Source organism: Myotis lucifugus, unplaced genomic scaffold (genome assembly GCF_000147115.1).
Source record: "Myotis lucifugus unplaced genomic scaffold, Myoluc2.0 scaffold_42, whole genome shotgun sequence".
Lineage (NCBI taxonomy): Eukaryota > Metazoa > Chordata > Mammalia > Chiroptera > Vespertilionidae > Myotis > Myotis lucifugus.
This window is the reverse complement of record NW_005871090.1, coordinates 7,325,417-7,346,156: the sequence shown is the minus strand read 5'-3', so window position 1 is coordinate 7,346,156 and position 20,740 is coordinate 7,325,417. Positions and strand designations below refer to the sequence as shown.

At 45.9% G+C, this 20,740-nt stretch overlaps 1 protein-coding gene across 1 annotated transcript in view; it reads right to left on the bottom strand.

Moving 5' to 3' along the window:
- PCSK2 (proprotein convertase subtilisin/kexin type 2) overlaps positions 1-20,740 on the bottom strand; it is a 253,572-nt gene that overhangs the window by 21,089 nt on the left and 211,743 nt on the right. The window contains 1 exon segment of the mRNA XM_023753214.1: positions 15,473-15,654. Within this exon segment, the coding sequence (XP_023608982.1) occupies positions 15,473-15,654 (182 nt within the window).

Genomic DNA, 20,740 nt, shown 5'->3' with positions numbered 1-20,740 from the left:
GATAAATATCACATGATCTCACTCATATGTGGGATATAATGAACAACATAAATTGATGAACAAAAATAGAACTGGAGTCATAGAAGCATCGAACAGACTGTCCAACCTATGAGGGAAGGCGGGGGGTAAGGGGGTAAGAGATGAACCAAAGGACTTGTATGTATGCATATGAGCTTAACCAATGGACACAGACAGTAGGGGGGTGAGGGCATGTGCTAGGGCAGTGATGGCGAACCTATGACACGCGTGTCAGAGGTGACACGCGAACTCATTTTTTGGTTGATTTTTCTTTGTTAAATGGAATTTAAATATATAAAATAAATATCAAAAATATAAGCCTTTGTTTTACTATGGTTGCAAATATCAAAAAATTTCTATATGTGACACAGCACCAGAGGTAAGTTAGGGTTTTTCAAAATGCTGACACGCCGAGCTCAAAAGGTTCGCCATCACTGTGCTAGGGGGTGGGGGTGGCCGGGGAGAGGTCAATGGGAAAAAAGGAGACGCATGTAACACTTTAAACAATAAAGAATTAAAAAAAAAATAGACCAGTGAGGATAAAACCCTGGTTCTGGAGCAGATGAGTGGGGATAGGGCATCTCTAAGAGGACTGAGAACTGAGTATGGGACAGGTCTGTTATTGGCACGCTGCACTTTCCTGTTGTAAAAGTAACTTAAACAGAGCCACTTTCCAATGGGGTCAGAACTGCCTTGCCCCTCGCACCTTTAGAATGTGAAAACGGGGCACTAACCTTTGGACTGGGCCTACAGCAACATTATATCTCAAACAACTGTTTGCAAAAAAAATGAGGAGAAAGCAGATACTGTGACTTCGGACTGAAAATAAAGAAAATTCTTTAGAAGTAGCATCATTATGTTACCCTTCCTTCCTTCTATTGATGTAAATGTTGCCCTTCCATTTCTCATAAATATCCCTTGCCTTAGTCTCCTAACCACAACCCTTGGGATTTCTCTTGTTGCCTCTCACTTTGGCCTTTTCTTTTTAGGTTAACACTGTTAAAATGATGCCCTAAGATCCAGTTCTGCCCCGGCTTCACCTGAACAGCAACTGGGCAGCAATCAAGACACAGCAATCGAGACTATGACCCACATTTAAACAACAGTCAGTTGGAGGACAGTCATAGCAAGCACTTCTATGGCACTTACTGTATGTGTCAGGGGTCAGTCTACTAGTAAGTACTTTATATGTTGACATATCGCATCCTCACAGCAATCTTATGTGGCGGCACCATTTACACTAGCTACACGAAGGATAAAATACTCTGGAAGAAACTCAACAAATTGGAAAAAAGACCAACTAAAACTTTGAAACTCTATAGGAGTACTGCTCTGGCCACGTAGCTCAGTTGGTTAGAGCATCATCCTGATACAATAGGCTGTGGGTTTGATCCCCGGTTAGGGTGTACATAAGGAGCAACCAATGGATGCATAAATAAGTGGAACAACAAACGGATTTTTGTTCTCTTTCTCTCTCTCTTTCTCTCTCTCTCTCTCTAAAAACCCAAAAAATAAATAAATAAAAAGAAAAGAAACTCCGTGGGAGGACAGATGGCTTGACCTACTGGAAAGACACAACAACACATCATGTTCTTGGATAGAAAGACAGCACCACAGCGATGTCAATTTTCCCCAAGTTAACTTTGAACACCATCACTTAAGATTCAGTCAGGCAAACATTGCCATACTGGGCAGTTCAACCGAGGGAATTTTATCCAAGGAACAAGTGGTAAACAAAAGCCAAAAAACCCAAATGGGGCATGGGGGGGTGGTCACCCACCCAGGGATGACTCAGGAGCCTGCACTGTGGGTGGGAGCTGGGCCTGGGAGAGTGGGCTGTCCCCTGTGTGTGTGTGTGTGGTGGTGGGAGGGTCTCCGCCCTTTTTCTGCAGTGCAGAGTCAGAGAATAGAATGGCAGTCAGACCTGTCTGCACTGTTGACACTGGAATTGCTTGCTCCTCTTCTACTTCCCCTACTACATTTGTTTTATTGACATATATTTGACATACAATATTATTAATTTTTTTTAAAATATATTTTATTGATTTTTTACAGAGAGGAAGGGAGAGAGATAGAGAGTTAGAAACATGGATGAGAGAGAAACATCGATCAGCTGCCTCCTGCACATCTCCCACTGGGCATGTGCCCGCAACCCAGGTACACGCCCCTGACCGGAACCGAACCCGGGACCCCTCAGTCCGCAGGCCGACGCTCTATCCACTGAGCCAAACCGGTTTCGGCAACATACAAAATTATTATTATTCTTTTTGAAGATGGCAAATTCATTTAGATGAAATTTAGCACATGGTGCAACTCCACTTTGAATTCTGTCTTTGAATCGGTCTCTCGCTGTTTAGCAGAATCAGTGCCTCGCTAGAGTTTTCACCAAATGAGAATGTTCACCCAGGCGCTACTGACTGTATTTAACTACTGTGTTTTCCAACGAGGGGCGTTTTGCGCCCAAGGGGGTGTTTGGCACTGTTGGAGACAATTTTGGTGGGCACAACTGTGTGTGCAGGTATGCACTCCTAGGCTTTAGTGGGTAGAGGCCAGGGAGACTACTCAACTTTCACAATACATGACAGTCCGCCATGTCCCCACAGCGAAGAATGATCTGGCTCACAGTGTCCATGTGCCGAGGCAGGGGAACTGCTCTAACCTGTTGGCAAGGACACTGAGTGTGCAGGTGCTGGTGTTCAGAGCATCGCCTAAAGAGCCTCTCACTAACCCAACCTTTTAAAAAAGTTTATGCAGATTTTGTATTGTGCTCATAATACAAAAATGTCACAAATTCCTCACCATCAGTCTAGATAAAGTTCCAGCTAGTGCTTGGCTCTGTGTGTCCCTAGCACACACCTGGATCCCAGGAGGTGAAAATCCCGCTTTGAGGAGCTTAGGGCTAAAGTGAATCAGTCCCGGTAACCAATGCCCAGTGACTCGGGGTGATGGCCAGACCAGGCCCTAGCCCAGTGGTATTATCTGCAGATGCTGGAGGCCAGTCTTCTGGTCTAACTTACCTTTTCCTAGACACTCAACTATACTATTTTCCAGTCATCTTGACATCGTAATATAACACTGATAGACTTTTAAAAAGTTATTGTATATTTATTGTGAAAATCACATTCATTGTAGAATAATTAGTATATAGACTCTGAAGAAAAAAAAATCCTTTATAATCTTCCATGATTAGGAAATCACTGGTGATATTTAGTGGATTCCTGAAAGTTTTATATATAAATGCAAAGTATAAGAACAGGTTTAATAATAAAATTGGGGCCATAAAAATATATCCACTTTTGTGGCTCTGCTTAAAATGTATTTCTTACTATTATATCATTAACATTTCCTCAACAATTAAATATTCTTTTGCACCATAATTTTTATTAGTCTAAATAGCCATTCTATAATTTACTCCTTTTCTTAGACATACATGGAAGGCTACTTCTAGGTTTTAAAGTACTGCTGTGCACATCATTTTCTTTCTTTTTTTTTGTTAATCCTCATCTGAGGATATTTTTTCCATTGATTTTTAGAGAGAGAGGAGTGAAAGGGGGGAGGGAGGGGAGGGGAGAGAGAAAGAGAAACATGGATTGGTTGCCTACCGCATGCACCCAGACTGTGGCTGAGGTTGAACCTGCAACCCAGGTACATACCCTTGACTGGGAATCGAATCCACAACCCTTTAGTGTGTGGATGGATGCTCTAACCACTGAGTCACTTGGCCAGGGAACCTTTATTTGTGTTCTTGCTTTATGAATAGCAAAGCACCAAGTTCCCAAATATAATATCCTTTGCCTATTTTTCTTTCATGATATTCTTTTTATTGATTTGTTAGAGCTCTTCCTATATTAAGGCTCATAACGAAATTTCTATCATCTATATTGCATATATATTGAGCAATTTTTTTCTTTTCTTTTGTATATTGCATTTAGACTTGCAGAAGTTTTCCCATTATATTTTTTTACAAATACACATTTAAAATACCATATAAAACAATGCATTGATGTATACATATTGTCTTTCTTCAAACACAGCTCATGAAACAATTTCATTTAAATTATTCACAAATGTATTTGACATTTATGTTTGTCCTCACTATGCCACTGGTTACTTTTTTTGTCACTTAGCAGTTACTCTGGGCCATTGTGAGAGTCATTGGTGCTGTTTGCCAAATATTTCTAGCTGTCCACTATCTAGGCCTATGATAATGCTCTGCTTGGCCCATTTTAATCAATGAGTTGTAAGTGGGAACGATTGACCCATAGTATCAATTTTAGGCTGAACCAGTTACTGTTCAGTACAGTTCTCTCTTTCCCTCTGCACAGTGATTGGCAATGCTCCAGAAGTCAGCCCTGATCCCTAAGAGACTGTGACGAGCAGAACCTCCTGCTGACCAAGAGGGATGTGTAGCTGAATGAGAAATCTTGGTGTTTTAAAGCTTCTGAGCTTTTGGGGCAGCTTGTTACCACAGCATAAGGTAGCCTCTCCTGACTGATACAGTTCACCCTATTCACTTCCATTTAAGTCATATCAGATAGAGCATTAAAAAAATCTGTGTATGCAGTCTCTAGAATTTTTATCCCAAACCACTGTGGAGATTGGCTATAGCGTTTGGACAGGTTCAAGCCTGGGACTAATGAGAGGGCACGATCCTCTGTGGCAAAGCCACGTGCAAGTCCCAGCACAATTAGAGCCAAAGGCTATAGTTGTAAGCTTGACCTTATGGTCTGAACCTGTGACCCCACGTAGCTGAGTGATAAGGGCTGTGAGAGGTGCAGCAAGTAAACAAAGCTTGATCAGGTGCATGTAATTGAGTAGATTTGAAACCTGTGAGAACGTTGTAACCATGCCCTTACTTTGCCTCATGGAATCTGGTTATAAAATAAAGACTCGGCTTGCAGGCCGTGGCGCTGTCTCTCCATCAGAGAGCAGCGTCCCACCTAGACCCAGCTTTATTTTCTTGTCTGTCTTTTCTAAATCCTTCACCGCCCCCTCTCAGGTTCACCCATGGCCGAGCCGGCACGGCACAAACCACAAGTAGCCATTCGTATAAAATTAGAACATTGCTTTTCTCACTTTTCCTTAGATATATATTCTTACTCTTAGCAACTGCACCACCTACTAAATTGCCTTACACTTTTTTAGTGTGAATAAAAACCTTTTAATTTGAAAGACATTAAGAACCACTCAAGTAGAGTGAATAGTATAACTCTCACTTTATCCATTACTTAGCTTTAACAATGATCAGACTTGCAGAAATTTTTAAAGGTTTTATGTAATAATACTTATTACTTTTTTTGTTAAATATTTTCCCTTTGCGTTTATGCTTAGAAATTTCTCTTTGCCACAATACCAGTGATTGAGTTATTTTTTTTTGTGCAGCTGTTTTTTTTTTTAAAAATATTTTTATTGATTTCAGAGAGGAAGGGAGAGAGAGATAGAAATATCAATGATGAGAGAGAATCATTGATGGGCTGCCTCCTGCACATCCCCTACTGGGGATTGAGCCCCAACCCGGACATGTGCCCTGACCGGGAATCCAACTGTGACCTCCTGGTTCGTAGGTTGATGATCAACCACGGAGCCATGCCGGCTGGGCGTTTTCATTCTTTATCTACTACTTTTCCACACATGGAGTGTTGGAGGGGGTACTAAGTCATACAGGGCCTTCAGCAGGGGCGATGGGTGAATGGATTCTGAAAGGAGCTGGGCTTACTTTCAGAGAATTGCTGGCCATACCTATAGGGAAAAGGGGGTTGGTCCCAATTTCTTCAAAAGTGATTGTTGCGACAAGGAATCCAGAGCAGGTAGTTAATTTGGGGAGCGATGGTCTCAAGAAGCATTAGTGAGCGGTGGGGTAGCAAGAGACAGGAGGGAGAAGTGACAACCCAGCGTGAGCTGATGAGCAGGTTTCCCTGAGGGCAAGTGGGCTCAGTCCCTCCAGAGACCCCTAGTGAACCTGCCACCAGGACAGCGAGGCTGATGGTTGTCCCGGGGGTGTTAACTCCCACGGAGCACACTGAGGAGTGTAAATCCATGGTGCCCAGAAGTCCTCAGGAGAGGTGCAGAGAGAGGATGGCTGGCCCTGCAGCCGGCTACGGGCATCGCAGAGCCGGCCTGGTGCCCGCATCGGGTCCTGTGGAGTCCACCAGGAGTGGGGTGAGGGTATCAGAATCTCTGGGAAAGCCGAAAGGAGGATGGTGTCGTCACCTGAAGCCCACCGACCCTGTCTTCCGTTTCTTGTCAGAAGTGAAAGGAGGGATTGTAGCCGCAATACCGGTTTCAGAGGCTGAACCGTGTAGTCCTCCCTGCGGCAGCCCTGCTCAGCTGCGAACCTTCGTTTGCCTTTAGGGCATAAATCGGTTCCTGGAGAATTCCTGAGAGCTCCTTGGCAGGAGGCATTCATTGCCCGCCAGAGGCCTCGGCACCTGCTGCCCCTGTGTCAGACCCACTGCTCTGATGAAATTCCAGCAGGCCGCACCAGCCTGGCCCATTCCGGATTAATCACTGTCTCCCTAGGCAGCCCTCCACCTGCCTCCCTTTTCTGGATGGTGGCTTTTGACCCAATCTCTTGCAAGTGACCCCTCTCTGGTACATTCTGGCCCGATGATCCGTGCGTGTGCCCTTTGCAGCTCCCCAGGGAATAAACAATCAGTGCTCTGTCTCATCGGTGCCTCAAAGGACTTCCTATGGCCGTGTCCTGAAATAGCCTTAAGCTTTTCTCTTTGGTAGCACTCTGAGTGTGATTAATACGAGGTTGGGATGTAGTCATTGGAACCAGCCAAAGACATGTCAGGGGTGCTCTGGGTGGCTGCACTTCCTCAAGATGTGGAAAGAAATTCATGAATCAACTGTCACTTTCAAGGCCCTCGAGTGTTACCTGAATTCTCCTCCTGGTTGTTAGCGTGATATAAGAGACCGTGTCCCGTATGCTGGCCTTTGTTGCTCCATCAGTCTCTACGCAAGGGCTCCATCTTTTTCTGCCCAGCAAATACATGGGCTGGTCCATTAGACCCAGAGAGCAATGGCTCTAGGACTCAGATTAGGTTTTACTCAAACTGCAGGTTGGAGATTGTAGCAGAGGCGGCAGTGGGTATCGGCCATATCCCTTAGACCTTATATATTCTGTGCACTGGGGATTTCCAAATGCCAGCACAGGCACCTCTTGGTCTAAGGCAGCGGTTCTCAACTTGTGTGGGTCACGACCCCTTTGGGGGTCGAACGACCCTTTCACAGGGGTTGCCTAAGACCATCGGAAAACACATATATAATTACATATTGTTTTTGTGATTAATCACTATGCTTTAATTATGTTCAATTTGTTACAATGAAATTGGGGGTCACCACAACATGAGGAACTGTATTAAAGGGTCGCGGTTAGGAAGGTTGAGAACCACTGGTCTAAGGGCTTTCTCCCAAGAGTCTGAAGGCTGCTCTGCACACTTGCCCTTGGGCTGAAAGCGCTGGGGCATTTACTTAGACAGTGACGTTTACCCCGCTCCCTTGACATCAGGTGGGACACCTTCGGTGTGTTTTACGTAGTTTGCCGGCTTCCCAATGGGATTATGCTCCAGTTGCTCACAGCGATAGTTGGCTCAATAGCACACCCTTTATTGGTCCTTTTCTTCCTTGTCATACCTCCCTATTTACTACTGGTGGTCCCTTGTTTCCCAAATTAACTACTTGAACTCAATCCTGTCTCAGGGTCTGCTTCTGGGGCGTCCCAGACTAAGAAGTTACTTATTAGATATCTCATAATCCCGGGGTCTCTGCCTGTAACCTACTTCCCATATACAATGTGAAGATTGCTTTAACTGTAAATTCAACATGTGGACTATGAAGTGAAGAGGAAAGCATTGAGATAAAGGAAAACTTTTCCTCTTCCCTTCCTCTCATTTTCTCTGTTGCCTCCTCATGTATTTATTGAGCAAACTTTGGAGATGCAAACTCAGATCCCTAAGGATCCAGGTAGGTGATGATTTTGTGTGAAGCAGATGTGATACAATTGGGAGTGGTGGGGTCTGTGGCAAACAGTACACTCCAGAGCAAAGTCTCTTATTCTCCTTTCCCTCTTCCTTCCTTCCTTTCTTTTTAAAAAAATTTTTTTTATTGATTTCAGAGAGGAAGGGAGAGGGAGAGAGCAATAGAAACATTAATGATGAGAGAGAATCATTGATTGGCTGCCTCCTGCTATGCCCCACACTGGGGATCAAGCCTGCATATGCCCTGACCGGGAATCGAACTGTGACCTCCTGGTTCACAGGTCAACACTCAACCACTGAGATACATCAGCAAGGTATCCCTCGTCCTTTTTATCATTACCATTAGGGGCCCAGTGCATGATTTTGTGCACCTTGAAAGGAACTGGGCTACAAGGCTGCGGGGTGCACAGGGCCGGGTCTCCGCCCATCCTCCGTGCCCCTGCCTGGCCCCTCCCACCATGGCTCCTGGTTCCCTGTCTGGGGCAGCCCCGCTCTTGCCGCTGCTCGCACCCACTGATGGCGTGAAGCAATTGGGGCTGGCACCAGCCAGGGCCGGCGTTGTCAGTGGGTGTGAGCGGCGGCTGCTGCCTCAATTGCCCCTCAGGAGCAGGGGGAGGTGGAGAAGCCCTCAGGGGCCATTGGGGCTGGCAGCCGCTGCTCACACCCACTGATGGCACCAAGTGATTGCGGCCGGTGCTGGGCCCCGTCAGTGGGTGTGAGCACCGGGCGGGACCATGGCGTGTGGGAGCAAAGAATTTTCAGTAACCACCAGAGGCTTGCCCAGATGACAGCCACTGGTGAAGCCTTGGTCTGGCTCCCCCACTCACCTGCTCCACCATCCCACCGTGGTTGGCACCCATCATGTTCTGTGCATGCCCCCTGGTGGTCAGCACATGTCATAGCAACCAGTTTGGTTGTTCGGTGGTTCTGCTGTTCAGTCTATTTGCATATTAGGGTTTTATACATACAGATGTTGGTCAAACAAAACCTGTCTGCAGGATGCTGAAGTTGAAAGGCAAGCGTAAGAATTGCCTTTGTGCCAAAGGTAATTATCTGACTTTTGTTTAGGTGGAGACCACCTTGCAGAGGTGGGTTTTTCTTTCTAGGAGACCAGACAACGGAAATAACGGGGAGGAAATATATAACAGGAATGTATAATACATGACCACTCACAAAACTCTACAACACTCTTCAAAAGTGTCACCTTGAAACCAGGAGAGAATCATCCCCAGAGCCTGGGGGAAAGTCAAATGAGAAGCCATGTATTTTTTATCATCCTCGCTTTACTTTCTAAAATATTTACATGCTGTCATCTGAAGATAAGTCATAACAAATTCTCTCTTAGGTTTTGGCGTGCTTGGCATGCTTTGCAGAGCAGTCACACTTGAAAAGGCCCTTTGAGTTGCAGCAGGGGAGGCTACAGATGGAGGAGAGAGAAATGCCCAGACGTGAGGTGCGGTGGAAGAGTTCAGAAGTCCGTGGAAAATGACAGGAGGCACCCAGGGGCGTGCTGCACCGAGCACCATCTGCATTGTAAATTCTCACGGAGGGCACATGTCACCTGCTCGCCTGACTCTCTTTTGGCCTCGAGTGTCAAAAAATGCTTCTCAGTGAAAATTCACGTCTGCCGGGAAGGGGGCCATCTGCCAAGTGTTTCCCTGGGCACCTGCTGTCACTGGTGCTGGGCTTGGATGTGTAACCATTTCTTACCAGCCACACAATGAATAGTGCGGTAAGGAAACAAGCTGTTTGTACAAGTTTCATCCTAAAAAGTCCTAAAGGGTCTCTGGGTATTGACATGGGGCTGCACCATCACCACCTCCCCTTGGATCCTGTTGGGAGACCCCCCCGCTCTGTAAACGGCATGGTGCCATTCAAATGTCAGGGGTCCTTGTTGCTGTCTCAGGCTGAATGTCAAGAGCTGATTGGCATAACCTTGTAATAAAACATGACTTTATTATTTCCCCAACAGGCCCCATCCTGGTGTCAATGTTTAGCTACTGTTCACTTTCAGAAACTCACTTTTCTATTTCATAATTGTGTTTCTGGGATCTCTTTGTTAAGTTTATGAATGCTGAATGGTTTAAGGCGTGAGGTTTTTTTTACTTGAATTACTTAGAAAAGTTGTTCCTCCACAGTCTTGGGAAACTTGTCATTTTTTTGGTTAATCCTCACTGGAGGATATTTTTCCATTGATTTTAGAGAGAGTGGAAGGGAGGGGAAAGGGAAACCTGCAACCCAGGTAGATGCCCTTGACCAGACATGAACCCATGACCTTTCGGTTCTCGGGCTGATGTTCTAACCATTGAGCAATCGTCCAGGGTGGGAAACTTGTCATTTTTGGGAAAAACAAAACCTTAGTGTTTCAGGTGCTTTTCCTCTTTCCAAAGGGAATTCCCAGACTCATGAAGGCAAAGCTGGCTTTTTATTCTGGGGAGAATAAGTAGGTATCTAACTGCTATAGTTGAAGAAAAGTCAGTAGTCCTCAACCAGGAGTGTGCTGGCAAATGCTGGGGGCACAAAAAAATCTCTATTTGCCAATTTCCATATCTAATTTCAAGTTACCCATGTGATGTCATCAGGAGCCAACTCCAGCATGGCACTGCCCCTAATGCAGACACATTTTCCTCTCCCGGCATTATATCACGGGAAATTTTGCACGCTTCTCCTTTGAGGGACTATGTTAGAAAATGGAGGAAGGATACTCTCAAGGTCCCAGAGGAGAAGAAAAAAGTTGTCCTTAGATGAACTATCAGTCATCTTGGCTATAAACATCACAAGTAGCCTGGCAAAGTGTCCATGTGGTTTCCATAGTGCTTGGGTCTGGCCAACTCCCCTTTTTGACTGTCCATTCTAAGTAGGAGCTGTATTGATTTTCTAGGGCTGCCATAACAAAGTACCACAAGGCTGGCGGCATAAACAACAGAAACATATTGTCTAGCAGTTCTGGAGGCCAGAGTCCAAGGTGAAGGTGCTGGCAGGGCTTGTTTCTTCTGAGGGCTATGGAGGAAGGATCTCTTTTCTCTCTTGCTCCTGGCGTCTGGTGGTTTGTTGCCAATCTTTTATGCTCCTTGGCTCGTAGAATCATCACCCCAATCTCTGCTTTCATTTTCTCATGGTGTTCTCTCTGTGTCCAAATTACCCTTTCTATACAGACACCAGACTTATTGGATTAGGGGCCCACCATGCTCCAGTATGACCTCATCTTAACTAATCACATCTATAATGACACTATTTCCAAATAGGATCACATTCTAGATACTGGGAACTAGGACTTCAACATATAAATTTTGGGGGACACAATTAAACCCATAACAGCGGGGGAGCATATGGTCTTATATTTCTGTTTAGACCGTTGAAAGAATTCAACAGCTCAGAAAAAACGTCATCAGAGGGCTGAAAGGCCAGGACAAATATAGATGACTGCCATTTGAAGTTATTGGGATAGAAAAGAAAGGGGCTGTGCTAGCAACCGTCTAACAGTTAAACTCTAACTGATCCAAAAGAACCTCCCTTGGAATCTAGCAGGCGGAAGATGCCTCCCCTAACGTTGGGCCCAAAATCCCCCTAACACATTGGAATGGAGCAGATGGCAGTTGGGTAGAGGCTGACAGGTTGTGATAAAGGAGGGTGCTAATGGGACCTTGTCCAAGAAGTACCATGTGAGCATAAACCTCAAGGAGGAGAAAACATTGATTGAAGAGATAAATATATAAAGTCAGTGAGAAACAGCAAGGTGAGAGTGGCCGAGCCTCATGATTGCAGGGCCCTAGTGGGGATCTCTACACACTCTTTGGTAAGATTCCTGCAGCCACCTTGGGTCTAGAACATGTCTGGTTCCAGTCTGTATAAGGTCCTGCCTGAATCCATTCTGTTGCCCTCATCACTCCTCCTACATCTTTACAATAATAAACACATTCAGTTGAGCTAGCTGGGTCTCTGTTCCTGTAACTGAGAGATACAGTAGAGCATACGGCTCAGTCAGCTGTCAACCCATCCAAGGCACCACCCTGATGAGGACATGCAGTGCCATGGCCTCCAGAAAATGAGTTACCTCTACTTCCCTTTTCTACACATAGTGGCCCTTTTAGAACAATATATATTATGGTCTCAGTATCTTAGGGTTACATGATACGCATCCTTTCAAACTTTAATGGGATTTTGTTAAGATGCAGATTCTGATACATCAGGTTGGGTGGGTAGGGTGGGGCTGAGATTCTAGGTTTCTCACAAAGTCCCTGGTGGGCCAGTGGCCACACTTTGAGAAGCACTGATGTGGCTATCTTGCAAAAGAAGAAAGTGAGGAATGGAGAAACTAAGTCACTAATCTGAAGTCCCACAGCCAATGAGGAACAGGTATCCCAGCTCTCAAGCTCAGTTCTCCACATATTCATGCCAATCCTTAAACAACAATCCCTGCCCAGAGGAAGCAAACCTCCTATCATGCAAGGTCAGCCACCTCATGAAGATGGAGATATGGACAGGCTAAGCCAGTGATGGCGAACCTTTTGAGCTCGGCGTGTCAGCATTTTGAAAAACCCTAACTTAATTCTGGTGCCGTGTCACATATAGAAATTTTGTGATATTTGCAACCATAGAAAAAGATTTATATTTTTGATATTTATTTTATATATTTAAATGTCATTTAACAAAGAAAAATCAACCAAAAAATGAGTTCATGTGTCACCTCTGACACACATGTCATAGGTTCGCCATCACTGGGCTAAGCAGAAAATTCCGTCATTCTGAGTGATGATTCCATTCATGTGCTTCCTCCCATGTGGAGCTAGTGACAGTTCTGGTTGGAAGAGAAATTGTGGCTGGAAGGATACAAAGGCCTTGATGGGCCTGGTTGTGTTCCAATAAAATGTTATTTGCAAAGACAGCTGGTAGGCTAGATTTGGCCTGTGAGCCAAGGTTAGCTGACCCATGTTCTAAGGTTGACTTACTGTTTACTATTGTTTAGGGCCCAGATGCTGTCAATTTTTGTCCAAGGAGAGCTTTAGCCCATTAAGACTAGGAGTGTGTGTGAGCAAGCAACAACTTGAGGATCTAAAGTTAGATTTTTCATGCCTAAATTTACTCTAATCAAGCTGAGCTCATTTAATCAATTCTTTTACAAATTTTATGCTGCTTCATATTCAGAAGCTTAGATTCAATAGGATTACAAAAACTGACATCGGGACAAAAGCTAAGGAATGATTTTGGAGGCCATGGTTGGCAACGAGAAGGAAAGAAAGGGGTAGCAGTTGTACTTACAACTGTAAACCTACTTTTTCCCCACTCTGTATATTCATAGGACACGAATCAGTAGCTGAGATATCTGCTCTCCCATACTTTTGCAGCATTATTTATAACAATCAAGACATGGAAATAGCCTGTGTGCATTGATACAAGAGTGGATAAGAAAATGTTGACATATACACAGTAGAATATTATTCAGCCATAAAAAAGAAGAAAAGCTGCCATTTGTGACAACATGGATGGAAGTTGAGGGCATTATGTTAAGTAAAATAAGTCAGAGAAAGACAAATACTGTATGACCTCACATGTGGAATCTGAAGAAACCAAATTCATAGAAACAGAGAGTAGAATGATTGTTACCAGGGGCTGCAGGGGTGGGGGTGAGGGGATTGAAAAGATGTTGGTCAAAAGGGTACACATTTCCAGTTCTATGATATGTAAGTTCTGGGTATCTAATGTCCAGCATAGTGACTATAAAAAATAAAAGAAGGCTTGGCATATTGTAACTCAGGGGTCCTCAAACTACGGCCCGTGGGCCACATGCAAATACAAATATTGTATTTGTTCCTGTTTTGTTTTTTTACTTCAAAATAAGATATGTGCAGTGTGCATAAGAATTTGTTCATAGTTTTTTTTTAAACTATAGTCCGGCCCTCCAACGGTCTGAGGGACAGTGAACTGGCCCCCTGTTTAAAAAGTTTGAGGACCCCTGTTGTAACTCTTAAAAAAAAAGTGAAAGTAAACTTCACCTGTCTGCTCTAATTTTCTTCAATATTTTTACCTTTTTAGGCTACTGTTAAAAATAGTATTTTGTCCCTATACCTCTTTTAGTGTTATAAATGTATAAGTAATGAATTTATATATTTCCACATACAGACTGTAAATAGTTTAAATATATACATAGAATAGATGCATTTTACACTTTATGATAGTGCTGGTTTATGTATCCAAATATGGCTATGGGCATTTCATCTAGTTGAAATTTGTCAAAACCCAAGAAGCAAAATTAAAAAAAAATTCCTAAAATGGATTTCCCAGTGCCCATATTCTACACGTCATATTCTTGCCTGTCCCCTCACTTAGGACCTAATTACTCTCACTCTACACACCATTGTGTCATCGTTGGCCTTCCCACACGGTGGCTGAGAAGTAACCTGGGTGTCACCCTGATGGCAAATCCAATCCTGAATGAAGACTCATGTGGCAAAATGACTACACTGCCTTGTGGGTGTGATGGCACCGACGGGGAGAGATTCTGAACTCAGCACATTGCAAGAACATGTGAAAACACAACATTTCCATAAGTCTTCCAGCCACGAGTCTTCCAGCTGAGGCCCAGGAACGGGGAGCAGGGACAAGCATCCCCACGGGGCCACCTGAATTCCTGATCCACAGACCCCACGAGCCTAGTGACACAGCCTGCTTCATGCACAGAGTGTGGGGGCTGTGGGTTAAGCTTCCACATGGCCAGGGCAGGCACCAACCCTCTGGGGGGCATGGCCCAGTCCCAAGCACTTGTGTATTTACCTCATTTACAGCGGACAAAGATCCCAGGAAGAACGTATTGTTATCACCATTTTACAGGCAAGAAAACTGAGGCACAGTGAGGTCACGTCACTTGCGGACAATAGACGCTTAGACACCGAGTGCGCACCTGGGACCTGAAGCTAGGGAGGCTCTGACCCCGGAGCCTGGCAGGCTCGTCTGGGTGGCCGCTGCCCTTGGATCTCAGCAAGAGAATCCCCGCTGCCCTCTGCCTTGGTCCCGTCTCCTTGGCTCTGTCTGTTCCTGGGCTAATGTCTGGGAGGCCATGGAAACGTGGGTTTACAGCCCCCGCTGGATCCACGCAGGGGTTTGCACAGACGCCCCACTGCCTGCGGGCTCTCCTGTCAGGCCCCTTCCTGTGGGCACCAGGGCAGAACAGGACCCTCCTTCTACCCTCTCCTTTTCAGGGGCCCGGCGTGCTCACTGCCTGCATCTGAAGGCGCCCCTGCCTCCTCTGGCCTCCCCGCTCCACCCTTTGTCCTCCGCAGATCTGCACGCTAACTTGAACAAATCTGCACGCCTAACTCCTTTTTTGGCCTCTTTGACTTTATGTAAAACTAGGGGGATGAGTAGAGAGACTGTGGCCACTGTTGTCGCCCCCCCACACACTTTCCCTTCCTCCTCTATCGTCACCTCCTCTCCACCCGCGTGATGGAGCAGGGCCTCCTGTTGGCAGGACCGACGTTACCTTGTTTCACATCATCCGCCATCGCCTGAAGCGTGAGCTCCCGCGGCCCGTCCACCGTCTTCCCGTTGTCTGTGGGGCCCCAGCTGGCGCTGTAGATGTCGATCAGCTGGGGCATGTGGCTGATGGAGGAGGCCTCGATGATGTCCGTCATGAACGGCTGGTCCAGCATCCGGATACCTGTGGACACGGCGGGCAGGGAAACATGGGGTTTTGGTCCCCAGTTCCCAGAAGGCGCAGGTCTCGGGTGCGGCTGGAGGGTCCTCCATCCTGGGTGCCCTGGGGACGCTGCGGAATCCAGAGCCCAACCTGGGTGTGGTGTGAGGGCTACACCTTCAGAGGATCAAGCGGGAGGCGAAGACGGGCCCACCCACCCTTTTGGGACCCCACCCTCACCTTTCCTTATGCAACTATTTGAGGACGATCTTATTCCCCTAGCAAACTTAGCTACAATTCCCAACGGGGAGAGCCCACCTTGGTTGAGGACATTCCTGTCTCTAAGTGGAAGGCCAGCCTCTGAGACTGGGTGTTGACTGGGGCCAAGCCTCAGAGGAGAAATAAAGTTACTGTGCACAACAGTGAGGGGGAGGTAATAGATATTAGATATTGCAGGAGAAATCCCAGAGGACAGAGGGCAGAGGGCAGGAGGGGCAGGGAGAGTGTAGGTAAGTGCAGGGTCAGGAAAGGAGGAACTCTAGGTCTCATTGTATCTGAGAAAGGCCTTTGGGAAGGACAAATGTTGCGTGGCTTATTCTAACATACACTAGTAATGGGGTGCGTGTACAACCCCCTCCTCTTTCTCCCCTACGGCTTCTTTGTAAAGTTGGCATTACTCTCTGATGCCTGTGGGAGTGACTCCTTGCTGGGCAGCTGAAAAGGAGCAGCCTGCTGCAGTCCTGGACTGTGTGTGTGTGTGTGTGTGTGTGTGTGTGTGTGTGTGTAAACCTGAATCGGGCGGAGGCACACGGAAACAGGGCATGCCTGTGCCACACGGAAACGGGGCACGCCTGTGCCACCTGTGGGTCACATCTCCAGGGTTAACTCAGCTGCAGCCTCTCCAGGGTTAACTCAGCTGCAGCCAACAGGATGGGCTTTCTGTCCCTCTATCACTAATCTCCAAACATTGCCCTTTGGGGCCATATTGTTCTCTGCTTGATTCACTGTTTTGTGGCAAGGAGCCTAGAATTTTAGTCCCCTGACCTAAGTCTTTCTGTCCACGGGAATTTTGAAATGAAGGGGCTGGGCTGCACACAGTGAAAGCTTGGATGCGGACACTCCTTACTCATCCCCCATGACCAAAGGACACCATTGTGCAAGCATCACTCTCGCATGGCATGCAACCCAGTTTAAATAAGGACAACTAGGGTTCTTGCATGACGCGTGAAACGGACATAAAATTGTCTTCTCTCTTAAGGGCCTCTCTTTCCTCCTCAACATCCCAGAGCCACCCTTGTGCCTGCATAGCAGCTTCCCCCAGTGCTCACCCTCCTCCTGACTACCCTCCGTGTTCAGCAGGCATTTCCCCGGAAGCCTTCCTGGACCCAGCTCTCCGGGTTTTCCATTAGCACCACACTTTCAGCCTCCCAGGACAAGTGTTTGTGTGCTTCATTCACCACCAGATGGCAAGGTCTTTGAGTACAGGGCATGTGTCTATTTTGTTCACGTCTGTGTCACAGGGCATCAGCATGGCGCTTGGAGTTTATCTTAAGCTTGATAAATATTTGGTGAATAAATGCATAGGATTATTACTTTATGTAGTCCATTTTCTCCCTAATAGAAATAACAGGTCCAGAAGAACAAATAACAGGTTCAGATTTTCCATCCTCTGCCATTAACTTACAAATCAACACACTATTTTTGCTAACAAATACCCAATTATGAGTTAATATCCTTTTCTCCTGGAGGAAGCTCATCCAAAATAAGCATGGTTTGAACTTTCTGGGAGCTAAGTTTTATGGTTCATTTTATAAAAGATAGAAAATTGAAAACCATCTTTTGTTTTTGGTCCATCTACATTTTACTTATTTAAAAAATTTGTTCAACAAAGGTGACCCACAGGTCACAGAATAAACCAAATAGTGCAGCTTCCTCTTGTAAGAAGTCATGCCCACTTTGTGGACGGGGAAACATCACAGAGAGGTTGGTATTCTTTTTCTTGCAAGAAGAAAACTCAGATGGTCTTGAATTTGTCCAGTGCCCAGATGCCAGGACTGAACAGCCACCCTAACTGGAAGGTGAGAGAAATTTGAACTTGGCCAGAGTAGGTCTGGACTGTCCCACCACATGCCAGCCAATGGCAGCACTAGATTTTGTCATACAGCCAGTGCCTGGTGCATTCAGCCGTGTCCTATACCCTCTCTATTTGCAGTTCTTATCCCCCTGTCTCTCTCCCTCTTCATTCCCTCCCTGGCTCCCTGTTTACGGCACAGACATCAAGCTGGTGTGCATTAATCTTCTGACTGTTTCAACATCAAGGGAGGCAAGGGCGCCAGAGACTGAAAGCAAAGCTCTCATTCATATTCAGGGGCCAGGCGCCCGACATTCTTTTAATCTCGTTAAGCTCTGGAAGAATGAGGCATGCATTAATTGAATGAGACACAGCATTAATTTTTGCAAGCAACTGCACCATTAGCAGCCAAGAGAGGCTCAGGGTGACCCAAGGGTTTTTCTGGAGGGCCTCTTTTCTGGCTCTGGGTGCTCTAGGAGCTACAGGAGGATATCTATAGAGAAGACACAAGAAGGCATGAGAGTGGGAGGCAGAGCAGAGAGGGAAGACCAGGGTGCTAGGACTCAGTGCCTTCACATTTGTACAAATGCTCTACTGGCTGATGTAATTCAATGGTGAGGAGACACAGTGCACATCAAGCATCTATTCCCTCCCCTAACCGCCCGCCCGCCCCCCCCCCCAGGCCTGATCACCACATTAATGATCAGTAGTGACTCTACATCCCTACCTTTAGGTTCTGAGCTTCATGCTTGTCTGTACAACTTGCAGTACTGCTAGCCTCTAGGGCAGCGATTTTTATTTTTATTTTTAACTGGTGTGTGCCGTAAGACACATGTAATACCTGACTATTTCAGCAGGGGCACTGACCTCTTTTCCCTTAGATTGTCCAATAAAAAGACAACAGCCAACACAACAATAGCCATCTAGTGTGAATGTCCTGTCTCAAACCATAAATATATAGGTCATAATAGAGTTGCATCTTATTGGTCATGTCACATAATAATAAGTTTGCATATGGAAATTTAATATGCAATGAAGGTGGCATCACAAGTCGAAGGAACAGGCTGGATTAATAAATAGATGGTATTAGGCCCTGGCTGGATGGCTCAGTTGGTTGCAGCATTGTCCCATACACCAAAAAGTTTGTGGGGCTCTCTCTCTCTCTCTCTCTCTCTCTCTCTCTCTCTCTCTCTCTCAAAAATCAACACACATATCCACAGTAAGGATAAAAAAATATATGGTGTTGGGAACATTGACTCATTGTTTGGAGAAAAATAAAACTGGACCCCCAGCTAGCACAACATACAAAGGGGAATCCAAATGGACTAATGAGCTCGTGCAAAAATTAGGGAGAAGATTTTTGCATCGATTAAAACTGATCAGGGGATAATCTCTAGGACATACCACAAGTGCTTGAAAATCAACAAGAAAAAGACAGGAACCCCAATGGGGAAATGAGCAGGATTTATAATAAAAGTGAACCCAAGAGGCTAACAGGCAGATGAAGAGATAGTCAATAATTTTAAAATCTTTTTTACCTTCAGAGGACTTATTTTATAATCACATCTCTGTAGCACCTCAATTTTTGCCTTTTCTTGAATACAGGATGAAGAGAGACAGACCTAGGACCCTGGAGGGACTTGGGGTGTAGCTGCCAAGGCCTCCACAACCTGTAACTGAACACCTTGAGACTACCAGAGACTAGCAAACTCTTGTTAAGCCACCAGGTGGCGCTCTACCCATCCCTAGCTCAGAAAGCTCATGAAAGATTCTCTGGAAGGGTATGGCTCAGAGTAATAAAAACCAGCCATTTTTTTGTAATTGCCAACTAGAATGAACAAACTGTTCCTCCTAACTATGTAAGGTGGGGGAGCCAGAAATTCTGCTTTTGTTGGGGTCCTCATGAAGAATTCCTTTTGCTCCTCTGGGGAAGCCTAGAGAACACTGGATATCCTACAGGACACAGGACACAGGACACGGTTACTGGAGTTTCCTGGCCCTTGAGCAGTTAGAATTAGCATGAGTGGTTACAGAGGAGCAAGTCTGGGGTTTAGGGAGTGGAAAGGGGAGAAAGGTGGCTGCTTTATTGAAAATCTTTGTGTGGCTGGGTGTGCCTCCCACCAGCTCTGGTCTTGGTTTCTGGGATCTCAGAGCATTGCAGTGAAGGTTTCAGAGAGCAGGGTCATGTCTTTGAGGTATCAGGCTGCATTCACCCGCCTGTGGAACAGGGGTTAGTCTCCAGGTGAGGCAGAGGCTGTCGCCCCCATATGAGTGTCTTTGCTTGGCAGGAGTTCTCTGCCTTAGGAATTCTCCTCAGTTCCCGTGAGCTGGCAGGCTGGGTAGGCCAGGGTGTCCCAGGAGCCTTCCCCACCAATGAGGGATGGCAGTTGGTGAATAAACTCCCCAGCCTCCTCACCTTGAGAACTGCATTTCCCCCCAGTTATTATTATTATTTTTTATTAAACAACTATTACAGCTGTTCCCCATTCCACAACCTCCACCCAGCTTTCCTCTGGCCTTCACCACACATAGTCCATGGCAGTGCATATATGTTCTTTGGCTAATCTCTACACCTTCTTTTATATGGTTGGGGGATGAATTTTGAGGGGTATTCCCATAGTCCCTCAGATCCAATCGTCCATGGGAGCAACCAGCTTATCTACATACACTGTTGCTTCCTTCCCTTTGCTCCCTTTCCCTCTCTCCAGCTTCCTGGGCTCTCCTTCCATATAAACTCCTTGCACCCGTAGGGAAGCAAAATTTGCCATCCTAAAGTGTGTCTTTCTGGCATGAGGATTATTTTATTTTTAAGAAACAAAGGACTCAAGAAGAACCTTTGATTGGTCAGTTCCAGGGCAGGGGGTCATTAGTCAATGCAGCTGGACCTGGTGTTACCCACCTGGTTTTGCTGCTTTTCTGGGCCTGGAGCTGGAATACAACTGAGACCATGACCCTGAAAGGGCACACCTGGGAAAGCTGGTGAATATTCTATTGAATCCTCCCCTGAGACCTTCCCTAAACTCCCAGCCTTTAAGGCCC